The sequence below is a fragment of the Oenanthe melanoleuca genome, chromosome 1A (genome assembly GCF_029582105.1).
Source record: "Oenanthe melanoleuca isolate GR-GAL-2019-014 chromosome 1A, OMel1.0, whole genome shotgun sequence".
Lineage (NCBI taxonomy): Eukaryota > Metazoa > Chordata > Aves > Passeriformes > Muscicapidae > Oenanthe > Oenanthe melanoleuca.
The window spans coordinates 13,445,617-13,467,695 of NC_079334.1; the positions used below are offsets into that span (position 1 = coordinate 13,445,617).

At 39.1% G+C, this 22,079-nt stretch overlaps 1 protein-coding gene across 15 annotated transcripts in view; it reads right to left on the reverse strand.

The window, feature by feature from the left end:
- Nucleotides 1-22,079, reverse strand: part of SOX5 (SRY-box transcription factor 5) — a 608,434-nt gene that overhangs the window by 35,626 nt on the left and 550,729 nt on the right. For 11 of the 15 annotated variants that reach the window (XM_056508516.1, XM_056508534.1, XM_056508524.1 and 8 more), the window contains one exon: nucleotides 19,421-19,567. The exons of the other annotated variants lie outside the window; for them this stretch is intronic. In XM_056508516.1, coding sequence (XP_056364491.1) covers nucleotides 19,421-19,567 — 147 coding nt within the window. The remainder of the gene's footprint in view (nucleotides 1-19,420; nucleotides 19,568-22,079) is intronic. 15 annotated transcript variants of the gene reach the window in all.

A 22,079-nucleotide genomic window follows, 5' to 3' on the forward strand; every position in this document is an offset into this window, starting at 1 on the left:
GAAAAGGATTTTCAACAAGGGGAGCATTATAGAAGTGATTTTAACTGACTTTTAAATAAGCAGAACTGATGGATGTGATATTAGATCAAATCATCACATAATAGCTTAGCTCTTGTCTGACACTGTAACTTAGGAAAGTCATCCTTTAGGTACAAGAAGTGCTGCATCAGACAACTGGGTTTCAGCTCTAGGCACTGAAGAAACTGATTCTGGTCTCCTTAAATTGTGAGTATGTTTAGTTTTATAGAATTATTCCTGATGTACAAAAATGCAAAGCTGAGTGAGATTAGACCCAGCTCTTGGTTTCTGTGGGGTGGTTTGTTTTTTTTCTTTGTTTGTTTTGGTTTTTTTGGGTTTTGTTTTGTTTTGTTTGGGTTTTGGTTTTTTTTTTTTTTGTGTTTGAGTGTTTTACTGTTACTACTGAAGTCTCTGTAACTATCATATAACAGCAATTCTTTCCCACACAGGAGGTTATTCTGCACTAAAGAAGAAATTTTATAGCTGCCTATTGCTTGTGGAAGTATGATGTGGATGTCTGCAAACACAAGACAACTCTGCAAAACACTGTCATGTAACTTTTTCGTTGCCTCTGAGCAAAGCATCTTTGTTCTATTTGATTATATTTCTACATTTGGTTGTATTTCTACACAGTTTTGTGATAGTCATAGCAGATAAACATTATCAGAGGCATTGTGGACAAAGCTGTCATCCTTAAAGTGATGTTGAAGCCATCCTAGAGGCAACTTGTGCATAAAATAAATGGGACAAAAATCAGTGCATAAAATTGCCTTAGGAGCCTACATACTATACTCTCAGAAGTGAATTAGGTACCTAAATGGCAGAGTTTTGTTGATCTTCCAGGAGATTTAGGCTTCAGGGTTAAAAATGTCACCAGCAAAACTGGTATTATATATTTTTAGAAGGGATTTGTTACTTTACAGAAATACAAGTCCATTGTATTAGAATATAATAGATAAAAATAAAGATAAAATAAATTTGAATAAAATAAAATGCCAGCCAAATGGAAGGGGACTTGTTTTCCTGTGCCACTGATTTCAATTAAAAAATAAAGAAATTTTACAACGGTCCAACTATAATGTTGTGAAATCAGTACTGAGTTGTTGCATAAAAGTTTTAAGTACAAATGAGCCAACAAACCAACCAAACACAGTGACCTTGTGCCAGACAAGGATCCCTGAATAGCAGAGCTATATAGTTGGAAGACAGCCTGAGAAGCAAAGCAAACCTGCCCACAGACTTGTATCAGTTCAGTCCAAGAGGGTTTGATTTCCACATATGTTTGATTCTTGACCTCTGCTGTAAGCCTCAACAAGAGGGGCTGATTAGTGTCAGATATAGTACTAAAAGCTGCAATGTGCTCTCTGCCCAAAAGAAATCTGACTGAGAGCAGCACCAGTCCAGAAGGAGCAGCAGCTAGTCCTTGATGGGAATGGCTCTCACAGTCTGCAAAGGCAGCTTGGATTCCAACCTACATTCTCATAATGGAAGGTGTTTTCAGCCCCATCCTTTTGCCTCAGTCTCTTAGCTATCCTGTCCCTATAAAGCTTATTTCCTTCCCTGCTCTTGCTCCTTCTCCCTTTTCTCAGCTCTTCTGTTCCCTTTTTTTTTAACCTGATGTGAAGGCAAGCTCTTCTCCAAGTCCACTCTACAACGGTGGTTCTGATCATGTTTAATGTGAGTTAGAAACAGAGGAGGTGGGGTTCTTTTCCCCATTGTGGGCATTAAGCAATGAGATTGCTTTTGTTGTGATTATTCTTGGTGGTAAGAATGCTCTTCTTCATTCAAGCCAGCACAGCCTTCTCTGAAGCCAAGAAATATATGGCCTTGTGGAAATAATAGAAGTTGACAGTTCCAGAGCTGATAAATGTCATTCCAAATTGCCCCTTCATTCACTTCCATTGTGTGTTCAGGCTAATGGTAAATTAATCGAAGGTCACAGAAGCTTAGTTCTCATAAAGGAGGATAAGTAAACAATTTTCAGAGATTATATATATTTACAAAATGATACTACTTCACTGTTTGGTCTTCATAACATTTTTACTTCTGTTATTTCAAAGAGCATTCTCAAATCCTCACTGGAAGTCAAAAGCATTAAAAATCCTACATTGCATCACGATTTGGTGATAACTTCAGTAATTTCATTTACAATAGTGTAAGTGCACTGATTTATTCCAAAGGACTCTAAAAATATCTGGGGGACAAGTAATAACATACAATTGTGTTAAGTGTGAAGATGACTGTTTAGGATCTTCACTCCTAGTCGGTGAAACATGTTACTCTTTTCCCTTTCTGCAGCCATAAATTCAGAATCCTCTGCTCTTTCAGCTTAAATCAAGAACTGTACTGTCTTCATTATTGATCTGAGCCTGTGTAACCCCAATAAGAATTAGGTGTTAGTCTACCTTTATTTTTTAACTATAAAATCTCCCAGCTATCATTCTGCCACATCACAGATTAGATGAATTTTCCCAATTATGCTAGAGCTAGGTGTAAGACAGCTCAGGCAAGTAAGAGACATAAAAGGTAAAAACCAGATGTAGCATCTTCAGGTAGACGGTATCTTTTAACATCCAGCAGATTTGATTTATGCAATGGATCACAGAATCCGGAATTACTCCCTGAACTCAGTTTTTATTACAGAATGCATTGATTGGTCCCTGCCTTGTTTTGAAATGCAGCTATTCTAAGACGACACAAATAAGGCGGGGGTTTTTTCTCAAGCCAGGATTTTTTAAAGTGTTAAAGTCAAACATTTATTTATATATCAGCCAAAACAATTAATGCTGAGACTAGAAGACCCAAAAGGCTTGTAATAATATAAACACAGATGTGATGAAAATAAAATATGATCTTGATTAAAGGTTATAAAATGCCTCTTTAAAAGTAGCACATTTGTCTTACAAAACAAAACACACACACACACACACACACACACACACACACACACACACACACACAAAATAAATGTATAGAATAAAATATAAGCAAAAACACATGAAGGAGGGCTAATAAAATGTACTTAAAGAAAGCGAAGCATTGGCAAAGAGATTCCCATCCCCTGTATCACACCTGTGTCAGAACAGTTGCTGTTTTAGGGAGAACTGATTTGCTTCCCAGAATTGGAAGACTCACTAATCAAAACCTGAATTCAGGGAACTTTAAATCCTTAATTTCCTCTAATTCTTTCCACAGGTTGTATCTAGGTATTTGTGGAAAGAAAGAACTCTTCTTCTACACCAGAATTTCGAGAGTAAATAAAATATTCAAAAGCTGTATTTTGTAGCTTCACTTAACTTGTATTATTATAACTCTGAGCTGACATATTTTAAACTTTAGACACAGAAAACCTCCAAGTTTAAGTGCCTAACATGCAACACAAGCAGAAATGCTGCTTGCAAACTGAGTATGGATCACACTGCTTTTATAAGGTTTGTATGGTCCTTTGAAAAGGTAAAAAATGCTATGGGTTAACACAAAGTGCTTATTAACATGGGAGGAAAAAATGAAAGAGAGAGAAAAGGAAGGGATTTGGGCACAACCATACAGTGACAGTGGCAGAGCTTCAGACAGACCCAGGAATTCTGATCTGCAGTCACCAATCTTGAAATAGTTGGCTGAAATGATGTCTTTTCTAATCTTTCCATCATGCTGTCTCTATTTACTTCCTCCTAGGATAAAAGGTTAATTCATCTTTACAGAGAATAGATATGGAAAAAGAAGTGGATAAAATCTGATTTTGAGAAATTCTCTAAACCATTTATTAAAAATGGCACTATTTCAACACCATAAGCTGAATAAAAGACTGATAGCCCACATGAATGAACCAGTCTCAGAGAATGAAAAACGGGGGGATGGGGACAGTGATGAAGAATCCAGACAATTCATTAGGATTTGATAATCTCACTCCTTTTCACATATTTTAAGATTAGTGCACTATTAAAATACAGTTACTGAATGATTGTACTGCCATTTAAATCCAAGTGCTGGATCCCACTGTGGCACAGGCTGAAATTCCAGGTTGCAGGGTTTATTACAAAATCATGAACTACTCTGGGTATCATCTGACTGGCAATAGAAATGTGCTTAAATGACCTGGCTTAAGCACAGCCCAGCCTGCTCTACTAAAGAGGCTTTTCATGACCTCTGGGAACACATTCACCATATCTTGCTGCCGATTTAAATGACCTTGACAGTACAAATTACAGCCAAATGAGTTAGAAATAAGAAGCCAGGGAGGGGGGTTTCTTTGCCTCTGCCACCTCAACAGAAACAAAGTCTCATTCCCCCACCCTGGTTCTGTTTCCTGAAGATCTTAATTTCAACAGAAATGCAAAATATGGAGCCACTTACTGGCATGTCTGGGGCAGACGACAATGGCACTATTGTTGCCTACTGAACAATGCAGCCAGTCAGTGGCTTATCCAGACTCCTGCTTATCCAAAAATATCTAACCAAAATACATAAGAAACTGAGGTGCAACAGTAGAGATACAAAGAAAAGCGTCTGGAATCAGTGTCCCTCAAGACTATGTTCATCCACACACTCATACAAAGACACTGCCAGCTTCCTTCACATCCCCTCCCCTTCTTCTGAAGCCACTCATGGTGAAACTATCAGCAGTGATAATAAGAAGCCAAGAGGTAAAAGCAGTTGTGAAACATGCTGTATAAATGAATCTTGCTGCTGATATTATCCTCACTGATGAAATAATTGTATTAAATTAAGCAGGGATGTTCACATGACAGGATGGGTGAATTAAATAATGCTCATCTGCAGCTGTACCACCTCCTGCAACATTCTCAAGTTTTGATTAAGAATAATGTGTCCCTTCCTGCAAAGGTGGAAATTTCTCTAACTACATAGAAAAACAGATACGTGATATAAAACCAGGTATCTTGGTTATGATACAGTAATAAAAACAACAGAATTATTCTTCAGATTCAGAGAAGTCACTTTATCGTATTCTTGCCCGCAAGTTTCAGCACTAAAAGAAGGCACGACTAGACTCTGGTTAGACAGAAAAAGGCACTAAAACAAGGATGAAGGCAGTATGAGGAACAATGGTGTTCTTTCTTCTGATTCTGCAAAGTGCACAGACCTTTACTTCTCTGATGGCGCAGAAAGATCTCTGGCTGGATTTTTTTCTATACTGAGAGTAGGCTTTTTGTTTGTTATTTTGTTTGTTTAATGGTGCTGCTTTGCTGAGTATCTTTTCCTGAATGAGTTTCTCTCAGAAGGCAGGTACTTTCTGGACTAGGGCAAGTTATCCAACCAAAGTTACTACTTCACTGATACTGCTCAAATACTCATATTCATGGAACTCAAAACAAAGAGGGAAACTGAGCTGCCTTGTACTTGCAACAAATACTCTTTTTGTTCTCTGGTCTGCTTATAGGGAACTCCTCCATGAATAAATTATTCCCAAAGGGTGATTTATACACTGGGAGGATTATTGCAGAGTCTCCATTCTTGTTCATGGAGAAAAGTGGTGCAGGAACATAACAAGTGAATCTGTTTTGTAGCACCTGGGACAGAGAGGACTTCTCCCCCAGTCTTCTTTTGCAATACTAGGGAATCTCAGTGAGGATATTTTTCTGGAGACTTCTTCCTCTCAAAAAATATCCCTCATATTCTCCCCTTTCCTTTTTCTTTACAGGAAGGGTAGCTGCCAGGAAAGAAGTCAGCTGTCATAAGGACTAATTTGCTGCCCTGAAAACCACAAGCTTTGATTTTGTCTGGTCTGCACGTTATCACTGTAAAAAAACAGAGAGCTGCTGGGTGGTTTTCACTTTGTATTGAGCAGTGCTGTTTCCTAAAGTTGTACGTAGAATTCCCAAACAGATATAGGAAGAACAAAAGAGGAGCATGCAAAGTGCATGGTGTTTATGAACATGGCAGGCCCTCAAAGATTCCTTCCCCTCCACCCGACAACCATTGTATGTGATGCACAGCTCTGATTCTATAGTACCTCTTCTATAAGCCACGGAATATGAATGCTGAAATAATAAAGAAAATACAAAATTCTAGGATCATTTTAGTCCTCCTGCTGTCTCAGACATGGACAAGTGGGATGTTTCAGTTGCAGGGCAGCCTAAAAGCAGTATCTAGGGAGAGAGCTACGGAAGTGCTCTTCAAAGTCTATATCCAAAGATGACCAGGGTAAAGGCCTTCCTTTTGTGAAGCATCTGGTCAGACCTCTGCACACAGAAGTAACTCATTAAAGATCTTCAGAAAAGACTGCACTTGGACCTTGCCCTTTGAGGTCTTGTGAAGCACAAGGCAGGCTGCTTGGCCAACAAAATACATGGACAGGACATGCAGCTTAGCAGAATGAACAGACTGGTACGTTTACCCAAAATTCATTTGTTTAGTTTTACAAATTTTCAGAGACACATACCCCAAACCACACTTGCAGCTTTTGGCTGGCTTTGGACTGTCTAAATGCCCAACCATCCTTGTGAACTCTAGTTATCTCCATAGACAAATAGCACAATGTGCTTGAGGAAAGCAGCTAGTCAGATTTCTAGGCTAACTTTCCTTGATCACGAGTTTCCAGTCACACAGTTAGGTTTCTAGGGAAACCTGATGATTTATGGATGGTTATCCCAACCCAGATCCAAACTTTTAGCATTCATTTTCATCCACACAGAAGTAAATTACTTAGTCCTATCATAATTCTTCTTCTAATTGGGTATTTGCTCTTCTGTTTGACTGGAACCAGCAGAAGTGAGAGTTGCTCACGACATTGCTGAAAGGACCCAGTAAGAAGATTTTCAGTACAGCATGAAAATAAACTGTGGGGACAAAGAGCTTTTAGCATTTACTTGCATCTCATAATGAAAAGCCTCCTTCCCACTCTGCATCTTTAAGTGAGTGAAAATTTAACTCAGCTGCGTCATATACAAAAAGCCTCAGTGAAGCCGCTTCTGAGCAAATCTTGCCAGGTTGGTCCTAAAATGAAAAGAGTCCATGTTGAGTAAAGATAAAACATGAGCCAGTGCAGAAAGACTATTCACTTGGGATTCTCCTTGTCTGTACTTCATGCCAAACTTGGGTCCTGTTAGCTTTTTGCATCTAACTATTGTTCAGCTAATTTCTCATATCACAGCTTCACCTGTTTATTTGATATACTACTATTAATGAAGTGTTTAGGTCAGAGGCTCAAGCGGGAGGCTAAGTAGGAGGAGTGATTTAGGCATAGGTCAGCAGGGACTGATGAAGACACTGCAAATCTGCAGAGAAAGATGACAACCAATTTTTCACAATTTTAACCATAAAAATCACATCATATCACATCACATGTGGTAAAAAACGTAAGAGAGGATCAAAAAATTGTGGGGCAAAGGAAGGGAAAGGACTCTTCCTACGAAGACTGCTTCTTCCAAACTGCCCCCACTGAAAAACATGGTGACCAGTAGAGTACAAGAGGGCAAAAAGATCACTTTTCTAGTGTAGCATAGGAGTTATTAATTAATTAGTGTTCATAATTACTCTGACAGCTTTTGTCTGATTTTATAACTGGGAAGAATAAGGTACAAAGTGGCTAAGTGGTATGCCTGATCTCCTGCAGTGAGTAAACAGCTGAGTAATAAGGAAGAGCAGAGCCACTCTTCCTCAGAGCAGTATTTGTGAGTTTCTTTGATACTGTACTGAACCTCCTAAAATGTCCAGCTGCTTCAAAAGAAGTTGCAAAAAAAAAGTAGACAGAGGTTATGCAGTTTGATCTGTGGTTATGTATTCCTGAAGTTGTGTTGGGTAGACACTGTAGTGGCCTGTGCCCCAGATAATTTTGGTTTTTTTGTAAATCCTTTCTGCATAGTTCTGTCCAAATAAAACCCAGAAGGCTGAATGTGTGCAACTGTGTTTTTATTAATGCCCTCTTCCACTTTTTAAACAAGGCTGTTTAAAAAATGGAAATAGACATTGGACTGGATTTTGTTACTGCCTAAACTGAACCTCAAGTTGCCACCTTCCATCAAATAATCCCCAGTAAATGTTACGCAGAATGAACAGCAATAAAAACAGCAAACCTGAAAGGATGGGGAAAGACTTGGAAGGAAATAAAACAAGGACCTGCAAAGCCAAACAGCATTACAAACTGGTACATTTTAAATGAACAACAAGAAAACAGAAGCCACACTGATCAAAGCCTCCCACCTCCTCTCTGTGGTGGATGACACCTTCGCTGGGAGCACACCACCACCTCTAACCCCACACCTGCAAAAGGAATTAATTTCAAAAAGAATACAGACCAAAGCGAACCATATCAAAACAAATTAGCAACAGACCCCTCATCCTGCTGTGGTCAGACAGGAGAGGCAAAGATGCTCATAGTTGCTAAGATTCAGGGGAAAAAAGGACAAAACAAAACCAACCTCCCCCCCCCCCCAAAAGAAACCCCCCAGCTGTTGAAAACTTTAGAAGAAACAAGTCCAAAGACCTTGAAAGAAAAGAGATTTCAAACAGCTTGGACAACTGGCAGGGGGCTAAGAAATTCCTTTTCAAAAAACACCTGTACTTTCTCTGACTTTGGATATCTTTATGTAGCCTACATAGATTTTTTTACTAAGAGAGACAGCAAGTGCAGCGCTACGAATATGCAGTGCAAAGATAATGTACACTGTATTTATTTATAGATACACACAAATGCAACAAAAATGTCAAAATATGTTTTGTAACTGTAGATATGACCTGCTTGACGACTTGTTTTTCCAACTAATAGCTTTTCAAAGCAAAACTATCAACACAAAGCTCATCTGTCTTTAATGCTTGCATGCTATTAACAACACCCCAGATCACTAAAATAAGGGGATTTTACATCTTGGTCTTGCTGGATATCTTTAACTTTCACCTCCTTTTAGCAGCAAGATGAAATCTAATCAGCATCTGCAGAAACTGGAGGGAGCTTAAGGTACTGTTGGGAATGTTCAAAGCCAACACATGCCCCTTCAGTAAATACTGCACTCATAGAAGAATTTGTTTAATATATATACCCCATCCAAGATCCCATATGTGGGGTCAGCTTGAGAGAACCTCTCTTGAGAATGGTCAGGAATTGTTGCAGCAGCCATGCCTTTTTTTAATTGCTGATTTCTTAGGTCATGACAAAGCGGGAGACTCAGGTTCAGTTCCTGACTTTACAACAAACTTTCTCTGTGAATTGGAGTGAGTCACACCTTATCTGACCTACTGTACATGGTCACTAACATCCTTGTGAATTTATCATAAAATATCACAAAATATAAATTCTAGCGTTTTGCACAAGACCGTTTGGCTGCAGAAAGCTAAGGGTCACCCCTTTGTCTCAATTCTCTTACAAAATAGGAGAAAATACAACCTTTGACCTATGAAAAGGGTTTACTCTATGCAAACTGGGTGTGCATCAGACATGTTTATGAAACTGCATGGGAACACATTTTCCATCCTTTAAGTTTAGCAACTATTACTGACGTCATACATACATATTTATTTATTTATTTATTTATTTATTTAATTATTTATCTTCCTCTCTCTCTCTCTGTCTCTAGATATATCTATATCTCTCTATATATACATATTTACCCTACCTATGTTTATTATTATTTGCTGCTGAATGCAGAATACAAACAGAAGAGTGCTGAAGAAGTATTCAGCCCCCCTTGGTGCATGGACTTCAGATCCTGTTCCTGATTCCCACCAGTAGAAATGAAATCACCATCAGGACCAGTGTTGGGGCCAAATTGCTGGCAGGCACAATGAACCGCTAATTGCTGGATTCATTAGTAAGACTCATAGTTGTCCCCGTGAGATGAATACTTTCAGCTCCTTTTAAAACCCTGCATCTTAGAAATTAAAATTAACAACTGCAAACTAGTATTTTTGCTACACTGTAGAAACTCAGCAGGAATTTGAAGTCAGATCACAGGAATGCTAAAATTCCATTATGTAAAATCAGGCAGATACTTATCTACCACTTCCCTGTTAATTCTGAAGAACGTGCATGCATCCACACACAATAGCTACTCCATGCCGTTCCTCAAGCCTCAACAATTGGTTAAAATAGTTTTTGTAATGCTGACAACAGTCTCACAAAGCACCACACTATTAAGCCCAACCTATTCTTTTCAGACATGAAACAAATGTCTATTTAAGAACACATCCAAGTGCATTTCCATCACTCAGCCAGAACACTTTTACCTCCCAGAAGCTGATGCTGTAAGAGATGGAAAGAGAGACAGAGAAGAGACCTCTAGTCCACCTACTGGCTTCACTGAAGGCAGTGAATCCAGCTCTAGCTCATTTCAAGTAGGTTCAACTGTGTCAAAGGTTACCCACAAGCTATTTCTTGATGATTTATAGCTGATGTCTACAGATCTCCTTTTATTTTAATGATGACTTCAATACAGATGTTAAGACACACTTTGTCTTCACAGAAGTGTACGAGAGGGAAGTTGACATCTTAAAAAAAGAATTCTAAGAGACTGATTCGCTTTTTCTGAACAGGGCCAGCTCTGGGCAGTTTTTATATCATATCCAGAAGAAAAAAAAAAAACAAACAAACAACAAACAACCAAAAAAAAAAAAAAAAACCACCCCAGAAATAAAACACCCCTTCACCCTTTTCTCCTACACTAAAGCTGCTATGTTTCTGTGACATTTTAGGCACAAATCCTAGAGCACTGACTCAATGTATATGTCACCAGTTAATTATCATCAAGACAAGATACTGGGACACTTGGTAAGCATAAGATAATTTTATCTCTTCACCACTAATAACATGTAATTATACAGCATTATTTTGCTCTGCTTGAGCGATTTACAAAGTGAGTCCCAAAAGACACCATCATGGGAATCCTTCCGCCCTGCACTGAACCACAATCATTTAGGGGTGAGGAACAACAGTACAGGAAAAGCAGGAGCAGGACATACCACATCCATTTGAAATTTCAAATATCATGCCGGTGAAACTGAGAGTTGTCCAAATGTGGGATTGTTTTTAACCTCAACATTAGTCTGTGTGTGTGAGTGTGCACAGGTCTGTGTGTATGTATGTGTTCAATTTTCCTGACCCCCAATTCAGCCTGTGCCTTTATTTTAATGTTGAAAGTATAGGCTTTTCACTAATTTATGACAAATAATAAGCAAATAGGGATGAATTAATTAATTTCAGAGTTTTAACTGCAGATTCTATTTTCTGTGGACATTTGAAACTAGGAGGAGAATACCCAGAAAAGAAAAGAAGATAATTTCAGAGAAGACTAAGAGTATTTGAAATAAGCACAAAAAGGAGTTATTCTGATCTGCAAGCAAAGCAGAAAAAAGCCAATAGTTTAGATTAGCAGAGCTCAAGATTGACCAAGGCAGCCAACAAGCTAAATTCAAAATATATTAACTTACAGCTGTAACCTGAAGCCTATACATGGCTAAAGATAATCAGTGACCTGGAATGACTGCTCTCCCTGAGTGAGCTACCTTTCAAAAGAAAGAAATTTACAAAAATCCGTACAACAAAAACACTCTCCAGAATTGCTACATACATATGTTTTCTTCCTAATTGTGTACTGAATTAAAGCTACTTTACTAATCCTATTACTGTATTATTCCCTTTTATGATACACTGCTTCACAGCTTTCTCTGGAATATTCTGGAGATGAATAAATGCACCCCGGAAACTCAACTTGAGAAAGCTTTTTCCCATGGATATGTCATGTTGGGTTGTGTTTGTCACTGTGCAGCTTCTGCTGTGTTGTATTAGCTGGAAGTCACATAACACAATGTGGCTGATCCATGACGTGAGATGTCACTGCCTGGCACATCAGCTGTGACAAACTCCTGTGCTTCATCTCCACACACACACAGATCCCTTACTTTGAATCCACAAGCAGGTGCAGGCTTAGCCACTAAAAAAATTGAAGGAACACTAACAACTTATGAAATAACTCAAAAGTTAAAATACTTCTGTAACATCATGATTCTAAATTGAAAAACTTTCTCTGCACTGCTCCAGTTAGAGACACGGTCTTCCTTTCCACGCACTCCATGTGTCAAGATACTCAGAAATCTTCTATCAAACACTTTTTTTCCTAGTATTTCTTTTTACCAGTTCTGGCAATAGCTTATCTTTTCTTTAAAAGCAGCAAGGAAAAACACAGCAACTTGAAATGAAACAAACAGAAACAAAACTAATTCATTAGCACAAAACATGCACATTTGAATTCACAGTCTGACAGCATTAATGGATAAAGACACATGATTGAGACTGAAATTTTGAACCAGTTTCATATGTTAGATCCTGTTGCATCAGCTTGTCTGCCTCACTCGCTAATGTTCTCTCTGGATACTACTGAAGCACTTTTACTGGGAGATTCTACAGTAAAAAGTCTAATTCTGCTGTGAAGCATTTGCACTTTAGCAGAATTGTCAAAGTGAACTTTTCTATGATTTGAGACTGAAAATTAATCCCACTTTAATAAAAAAGTAACTCATAGATTAATTTTCTTAGCTGCTTTCTAAGCCTTTGAGAAACATTTATATCAGTCTCTAAGTTTCATGCACGACAACATAAAGATTTTTGTTTAAATTAGATTCTTACATACTCACAAGACTTCAGGACCTTGGACCTTAAGAAGGCTACATTAGAAAATCACAACACGTAGCCACACTGCTTTGAAAAATACATGTATTCTAAAGTGATGCTTTCCACACAAAGTCTCTGAATCCCTCTTTTGCAACAGCTCGTTTTACACTGAACAATTCAAACTGCATTCTGTACAACAAATGTGTAGTTCTGAGAAACCTGAGTGAAATAGTTGCCAAGTACTTCATATAAATATAAAGCTAATACTAATCTAAAAGAAACTCTCTTGTTGAATTTGAAAATGAAACAGATTTTTCCGCTCTGTTGCTAAATTTTGCTTCTCTTCAGTTATCCACAGCTACCAGGGATTAGAGATTAAAATGTTTCAGATTAAAATATTTTGGAGCTCCCTTGTTATATGATTATCATTCAGCTGTGGGTACAGGAATACTTACTGCAAAATATATTTCTTTGCTGCTTAGTTTGAATTGCATTTTGTCAGAACATGTCAAGAGGAGCTAATTTCAAATCTAGCATGTAGCGTGGATACAAACCACCCTTTTACAGACAAAACAAGCAGTTTCTGGAAGCTGTCAGACTGATCACATTGGAACTTTATTCAGTCACCTCAGAAATTCCCTTTCTATGTTGGAAAGGAGTTTTACATTTGGTAAAAGTTGGCTACACTGCTGTCCACTACACAGGCCTGCCAACACAGCCCCTGCACTTTTTTTATTTAAAAACTATTAACACACACAGTGAAATACTCAAATACTTAATCTGAAGCTACAAAAGGAAAGATTTCATTCCTGACGTGAAGTACCTGGTTCCTTTCTAGAAGTATCTGGGAGAGTGAGAGCTCACTGCTCTGTTTCAAGCACTGTTTCACCGTGCCTGCTGGAATACCTTGGTGTTCTGTATGAAGCCGGTGATGTGGATCATTTAAACAAAAATAATGAGAACTACCACCTGCTGCTCACCCCACCAATTTTATTTATTTATTTCAGGTTTAGAAGGCATTGACAGCAAAGAACATCAGTGAACTACTAAGGACACAGTGCTTGTTTTTTACCACTTTGCTTTACATCTCTGTTGCTCCCTGTCTGATTTCTGAGGATCTCTCTCTCTCAGGAATAAAGCAGTCTTTCTTGATTTGTGTATCTCAGTTTTGTTTTGTGATCAGAGATTTGGGGTTTTTTTTCCCCCTTTTTGTTATATTTTCTTCTGAGTTTTCTCTATGAAAACTGTGACAACTGTGACAGTGAGCCTTACAAGGGTTAATTGCCTGGCAACTATGCTTGGAGACATGGTTGTGCCAGAAAGACATGATATCAGGAAAGAAGAGATGTGGACAGCTAATCTGAAAAAGCATCCTAGGAGCCCCTCCACATATCTAATTTATTTTTAGGACAGTAAGGATGGGTGTTAGGCAGGCAGAATGCTGTGCAAGTCCCTGCTGCTGCTGCTGCTGTTTGGATACTGTTATTAACATTGCTTTTACTATTTGGAACACATTTGCTGTTTTAGAAAAGCACCTTATAAGGTTCCATTAATACTCATCATTTCACTGTACTCCAGCAAATGGTTTAAAAGGACATTTTTATATGCCTGCATGTCATATATAGGAAGAAGAGCAAGGAAGAGGAAAACAGTTCAAAGACTCTGTCACCAACTCCACATTTTACTATTTATGTCAAAAGTATGGGCAGCAAATGAGAAAAGCTCCCAGGTAAAGAGATAACTACAAGAATGAACAGGTAGATGGAAGAAGGAGTATAGCACAGATGAGGTCTCAGTTTATATCTCCCTACTCATCACTGTATCTGTACTGTAAACTTTTCCTTGATTATCTTACAGCTATTTCTGACCTGTTTGATGCTCTGGCAGGGGAATTGGGAAATGCAATCACTGAAAAATGTTTTATGTTTTGATATACTGATGTATAATATTCTAGTGCTAATTGTTATTCCGGTGTTGAAAAGATTAATATATTAATTTAGCAAGGATTTTTTAAAATTAGTGGCATATAAAGAATTGTGTCCAGTCTGGAAACTCTCAAAAATAGAAGAGCTTACAAATGTTGAAGATAAAATTTCTGTAAATATAGCCCCAGTGTTTTATCAGGGATGCTGTCTTACATCACTTTAATGAGAACCGCTGTCCTTCATTCTAAAATACCCTAGTACTCTAATGAAAATAAGGATGCCTTAATTTCGTGTTGCTTGGACAGGCATTCAGCAGCTGCTGAGCTCTCCAAGCAATAAACAGGACGAGGGCTGCCATTAGTATACAGGGCCTAACATGTACTGTGGGTTAATTTCAGATAGGTTCCTCTTTTCTGCCCTTCAGGGATAAGAATTTGTCTCCATCCAACATAGTCATGTCCTTTGATCACCTGTACACAGATATTTTATTATTTTAATTTAAACTAGATGTTTTCCATTAATATGTTCAAAAAGAGCAGCTCTGAGGGTACAAGGAATCTGTATGCCCACTTTTCAGTCAGGCTTCTGCCACAGTTAGAGTGATGTGGCAAGTGAGTTGCACATAACAGGGACTAACGCTTTCCCCAAGATCTCCCCAGAAAATAAAATTCCACATTCTGCACATCATATGAAACGGAGAGATGAGAGAAAAGGAGACAAATGCACCCAACGTAATAGGGCTGCTTACAGTAGTCATCAAAAATGAAGTTCAAGTCAACAATTTACCTGAAGTAGAATCGGAAATATCATATAAATGAGTTTTATGGGCCTTTTTACTGTTTTAGGGTCCTTTTCTTCTTTCCCTCAGATATCTTCATTTTCTTTTTTTCCACTATATTTTTATCTTGAGTGAAGAAAGCTTTCCTACTAAAACTAGATAGTCCCATCATCAGTTTTGACTGGGACATGAAAATCCACAGCCAGCTCCCCATAGTTCAATTATTTTTCCTAGTAAGATAGCCTATGGCGTGTCTGAATTAAAATGCCCATTTCCAAAGGCTCTTTTTCTTTTTTTTTTTTTTTTCCCCTGGTCTCCCATGGACTTGGTAAAAATTCAGTAGCAGTTCCCTGACCTTCCCTGGATGAGAATGGAGCAAGCACACCTTGATCCCTTTCTGTCCTTCACATACTGTAACCAGGATGCAAGACACAGCTGGTCCATGTGGCACCAACTGTAGCACCATCAGCAGACACTCCTCAAAAATGGAAGAAGTTCTTCTGGAGAGACTCTGGTCACCTTAAGTCCCATCTGCAAAAGCACTAAAACTTTCAAAGGCCCTTTAATTGTTGCCTTTAGGTGACATCAAGAAAACTCTATCAGAAGTGTTCATTTCCTTGATCAGATAATGTGACACTAAAGCACCCTCTTCAGTTAAAGATTCAGATCGATATTTGTCTGAATATTGTAGCTGAAGAGAAACTGATTTTGTACGTCCAGCTGCGTAGTGCTGTTTCTGGCTTGTCTGAAACACATTTCCTTTCCTTGTCACAACTCCCAGGTGCAACTGCTGAGCAAATGGTAGCATCTCAGCCAGAACTATCTGAATAGAAAAAAAAAAAAAAAAATTGATTTGGACAATCTGTGTGCTCTTGTCATTGATGCAGACACAACTGTGAGTAGGGCTAGGGCTGAAGTCACAACAAGTTTAAAAGAACAGTGCACAGGAATTCTCTCCTGTCATATTTTGCACTGAATTGCTCCTGTTTTGCTGCAGATGCTACAGGCAATACATTGTGCTCCAGTAATATGGGGAATTTTTTACCTACATTTACAAGCTACATTGAAAATTCACTCCAGAATTACTGTGCTTGAAAGGTTACATGGAAGGGGCTAGAATATTGCAGCATGAAGGCACTAGGTGCTATATTTATCCATGCCACATAAAAAACAAGAAACAAAGGCAGGAATTATCAGGACCCCAACCATTTGCAAATGAGGGTGAAGCTGTTGTCCTTATGTGAGGGTATAAAGCACCTGATCTGGAGCCAGTGAAGCCTGGAAGACTGGAGCTATCAGGTGAGAGTCCTGGTAGCATGGTAAAGGTCACAGTTCAGATAAACATAGAGCCTACAACACTGCTTTATTTTATCATGCTCATGGCCCTACACAAGCAAGAGGCTTGAAATGAATCACAAGATGGGCTGGAAAGTTATTCTGCCTAGTCCTTACCCGCACCTCTGCCTTCTCTCTCCTACTTGGGAGCCTGTAACCACCTTGAACACCCAACAGGGCAGCATGCAAGCATTTATAGGATCAAAGGCAAAATGTGATTAAAACAGACTTCGGAAATCCAGCAGAATTTGGCAAACTTTAAAGATAGCTGCCTTTCAAACGCGTTGTGGAGGAGGCCTTGGTAAATTTGAATGGTATGATTAGCATACCGGCTGTTTTTAAAACTGCTCAAGAAGAAGCTGTGTTAAAATCCATTTCCGCAAGACACACGCATTTTTCTTTTGGACAGGCTCCACTAGTTCTGTTTCTTAAATCAGTTTTTCTGGCATGGATTTCTTCTTGGAAGAATGTACGACACCAGCTCAGTTTTCTAACCAAAACTTGACAGAATGTGTGCAGTACAGCATAATGGCATGTCTGCTTCATGGCTTCCTAAAAGTTACAGTACAGAACCCTCGGAAGTGAATTTGACTATTCTGGTCACATCTGCTGAAAGGCGAGCAAGATGACAGGAGATGCCAGGGTAGTCTGTCCAGCACAGTGTTCAAACACTGGTGAGGGCCACTGATAAAGGGCTTGCCAAAACAGGACTTGCCAAGGTCTTAGAGGAGTTTCAGGGATGTTTTCAAGTCTTACTAGATTTAAAGGATGATCCTTGGCAAACTACCCCTGATGCTTCTCAGCATTTCTAGAGCCAACAGTTGTTCCATCTGCTGCTGAGGCTGACTTTGAAGAATCCTTGCAAAGAGCAGCACACTAACTTTAACACTAAACAAGAGAAGAAAAGCCACAGCTTTTCAGAAGTGACCTAGATGTTTGCCAGTAGCTTGACACACTCTCAGGTAAGGCTGTCTCCTTGTCTCCAAACACTTGAGTGTATTACCAAAGCTCTGCCAGTGTAAACTGTGGGCTGAAAATAGAGATTCAGTAAACAGCATCTACTGAAAGCTATTCTAAGGCATTAGCTTATGCTCGTCTGTGGAGGTCTGATGTACAGTAAGAGTGAGAAAGATCACCACAAACTAACTTCAGAAACTAAACTGCGAATGGTGATTTAAAAAAAACAAAAAAAGTCTGTGAAACTCAAGACACATTCCCTGACAGTTAGAAAAACTGAATATAAAAAAAATCAGCGAAAAAAACCCCAAAACTTTTGGAGCTGTTGAACACAAACAAGCTTTGAAAAAGCAAAGAAAGGTCCACACAGACACAAACTAAGGTGTTTAGTTCCAAACACATAAGCTTCAGTTTCTGCCGTTGTGATGGATTTGCCAATGTGTTTTCTGAGCCAGGCCACTGCACTATTGTGTAAGCTTAATTCTAATTACTGTAGGCTCTATAAAGGTTTCTTTACCGTTTAGCATTATAAATAATTGTGCTTCTAGGCTGGGGTTCAAAGCTCAGAACATCACCCACACAACAGCTCAAGCAGGTCAGGTGACCTTTCTGCAATTCCCATCTCTCTGGTGCTGAGGACAGACAAAGTGATATGTCTGTCATACGCCATTACCATTAGAACAGAATCTTGTTCTTTTATTACAACTGAACTCTGCCGGATTTCTCAGCATGAATGCTAAGTGAAATCAATGTCTTGGATTTCCAGGCTGAGCTTGGAGGTCACAGCCACTCTATCATTTCTCAGCATTATCCCTTCCCTTTCTCTCGTGCTCTCTCAGAGCCTCCAACTGGCACACAGCAGATTGAAAACAGCATGCAGCACAGGACTTACTCTGCACAATTTTACAGCTTTTTGGAGCCCCCTTCCTTTCCTTTTGGCCCAATTTTTTTTTAGTTTACTTTTTCCCCACTTTGCAAAATAAGTTCTGTTTGTCTCCTATGGAACTGCAAGCCAAAGGCACTTGAACACCTAAAAATATGAAAAAGCAATAAAACAAAGGAGAGAACAGAGCTGATCTTGACAGCTGCCAGTTAAAAATAGTTATGTTCGATCTTACCAGCAGATGTGTCAGCCTTGTAATCCTGCAATTGCCATAAAATACACACTGTGCCCCTTAAATCTCATGAGAAATTCTCCTGCTGCACAGAAGCAAAATCAACACTGAGATTTTAAGTGCAGGAGATCTACATGCTGCCAGCCACACACAGGACCCTCCTTGTAAAATGCATAAGCTTGGTAAACCCCAAACCCAACAATCTACCATCAAGTATTGCACTGATTTCTAAACACAAATCACAATCTTCTTGCTCTAAGAGAAGAGGCCAAGCCAAGGAAAAGCCACAGGAAGTCAAAAGGTCTACAGTAAGGAGAGAGAAAAGAAACAACCTAGAGCTTGATTCATCAACACAGCAGCTACTGATTTCAAGACATGTCCTTCATTCTTTGAACATGTATCTTACTGAGCTGACAATGGTATTATTTATTTGTCTGGTTATTTTTAATCTGTGCTGCTTTACTGTTAGGGTAAAAACAAGACACTACTGCCAATTCAAGGAATCTCTCCTGATGTGATAAAGGACATGGACAGCATGCTAGAGGGCACTAACAAAAAGGAAGGACACATTTTTTATCAAGCTCTTGCTGTCACCTAAACAGGGCTGCTTTCTCCCTGCATTCCTTAGCTAAATTCTTCCTAGCTGTTTTGCAACAACATCCTCTGAGATTCCAGGGAGACATCCTGGGAACAAAGCTTCCTGCAACTGAGAGGCACAGGCCTGGTACAGTACCTTGCTTTTGGGTGGAGGGCTGTTTGTGCTCTTGTCTGTGTGGATGCTGGTAGGGGACATAGCAGCACCAAGGTTCCCCTGGGAAATGCCAGGAATCTTGCCTCCCGGAGACACTTGCATCGCAGCAAGTTGGGCAGCATACAATTGCTGGAAAAACACAAAGAAAAAAAAAAAAGAAAAGAAAAATTGGGGTGGGGGGAAAGACAGGAGAGAAATCATCAATAAAAAATAATGTTCCCGAAACTTCTTCTATGGCAGATGACATCTTTTCCTTCCAATGGGTATTTTTTATTTAGCACATGCATGTTTCAAGACATAAATTGTCATCTTCACTTTTGTGATTCATTCCTCCAGGGATGAAAGAGAGACGTCACCATGAGAAGAGTCCCAGCTTCTCTGTATGTCCAAGGATTCAAAACAGAGAACAGAAGCTAATCTCCATGGTTTGCCTGAGCTACTGGACAATCCTTCCTTTCCTGAGACAAAACAGGCATAAAAGCATTTCCAACAGCAATATGCATCAACCCCAGTGAAACCCATATGTGTTGGACATGATGGTCTCTGTGCTACCATTTTATGATTCCTTATTTCATTTATTGTGTTTTCTCTATTTTCCCAAGCTGTAATGTGTCTGCGACAGGGAATGTCAAAATTTTATTCCTCCAGTAATTACTGTAGGAGTCCATGTTCAGTTGGGTTGTGGGGAGCCACTAGAGCCAATATAAATATATATATATATCAGTGGTAAAGTACTGTCCATTAACTGCTAGAAGCCCTAGTTTATTCTAAGAACCCTTTCTGTGATAGATGCAATGCAGACACAGAGTGGAAATGTTTTTCTCTTCAAAACTAAACCAGAAAGGCACTTAAAATGCGTATTTTATTATTAACATGTGAATACTTATAATCACAATCATCTGTTTAAAGTTGAGCTGTACAGTAAGAGTTTAAGAGACAGAGGTCAAAAGCAGTTAGAAAGTAAGCAAACTAGAAGTGCCTGGAAGCTCCCCTGACCTCCTAATAAAACATGGAGAAAACAAACATAGTGGGCAGGAGAAGCAATAGTTGTTGCTGCTTTGTGAACAGGGAGGAATTCCCACTTCAGGAGCCTGAGAGAGGGAGAATGTAGTAACTAAGATTTTCCCTCCTCAGCCCCAGTATCCACTTCCAGGACTCACACTAGTGCTGTGTCAGTATGTGTGTAACACTGAACAAAGACACTCTCTGCCTGCAAGTGCTAACAGAGCTTCTGAGATGAATATGACAAGGGATAATATGCAGAAATATGAAACTGGATGTGAAAAAACAGACTGGCTTCAGTATGACTAAGTAAAAGAAGTCTTGTTGGTAGTGCTTATTTGTTTTGCTGTTGTTTCCCAGTTAATTTTATATGCTGATAGAGGAATGAAAATTGGAGGGCACAAAGAAATACCAACCCAAACTAGAAAGTCTGAAAGAGGAACATGAGAATTCATTACATGATTATTCCACAGGGATCTGTGCAAAAGGTCCAGAGACACTGCTAATATGAGCTCACAGTACATAAGCCCTTAACGTGATCAAATGGCTCTGAATCTTGGACAACCCTGTGTATCGTCCCATGATTCCCCGTAGAAACTCTTCCCTTCACTGGTGCACAGTCTTAGCACTCTCACACAGTTAAAAGTAGCTCTTTTGAGTGTAATCAGACACCAAGTTCTTATTTTTGTCTTTTTCACTCTGTTCTTTCCAGGCTCTCTATTATTTTCAGTTTTGAATCCTTTTTATTTCTTTTCTCTACCTGGATCACTGCTTGATCCTTATTTTTCCATACTTCTTAATCAACAGTAATCCATCCCATTCTGCCTAGTCTTCCTCTCTTTCTCTGTCATCCATTCATTCATCTACTCTCTTTTTGTCTTTTCCTCAAATTTATTTATTCATTTACCCCCAGAAAGTCTGAGCCAAATAGATGCAAATAACTACAAAGTCATCAAAACCCGAGCCACAGATAAGTCACAGATTCAAATGCATGTATGTGTCAGTTGAAGCTCATATCCATTCATTCTTTCTAAAAAAAGCCCAAATTCTGCAGGGAAAAAGGAACAAGGTCTTTGTGAACAGAGAAGAGGGAAGAGCTACAGCAAGAACTTCAATGACAAGCAAGCCAGCACTATATATGAATTAATGTATCAGAGGAGCAATGGTTTTTAAAGAAATAGGATACATGACTAGGGAGCAGCTCAAACATAATGGGACTCTAGGGGTGAAAGAGCAGATATAGGGAAAGCTTTTCCTTTTCTTTTGCTCCCTGGTGAAAAATTGACAAAACAAGTTTAGGCAACTATGGGAAAAAGACGAAAGAGAGTCAAATGGCCATTAGGCAAGAAAGGTTCAAGCTTGCTGCTAATCTATAGATTAGATATCAGAGAGCATGTCTAGTCCACATAAAATGGGGTAAAAATAACAATCAGTTTGGACACTTGGCAGTCCTGAGCCACCTGGAGATTCCTGACAGGCCACACACGGCCTGCTGAGGACTGAGCTTTACAGAAATTTCTGTGGAGGAAGACTCTTCCAAATGAATCTTTATCCAAAGATGGAATCACAAGAACTGAACTACATGCACAACACGATGTCCAAGAACCTGCACATGTCACACATTCCAGTGGTTTATGAG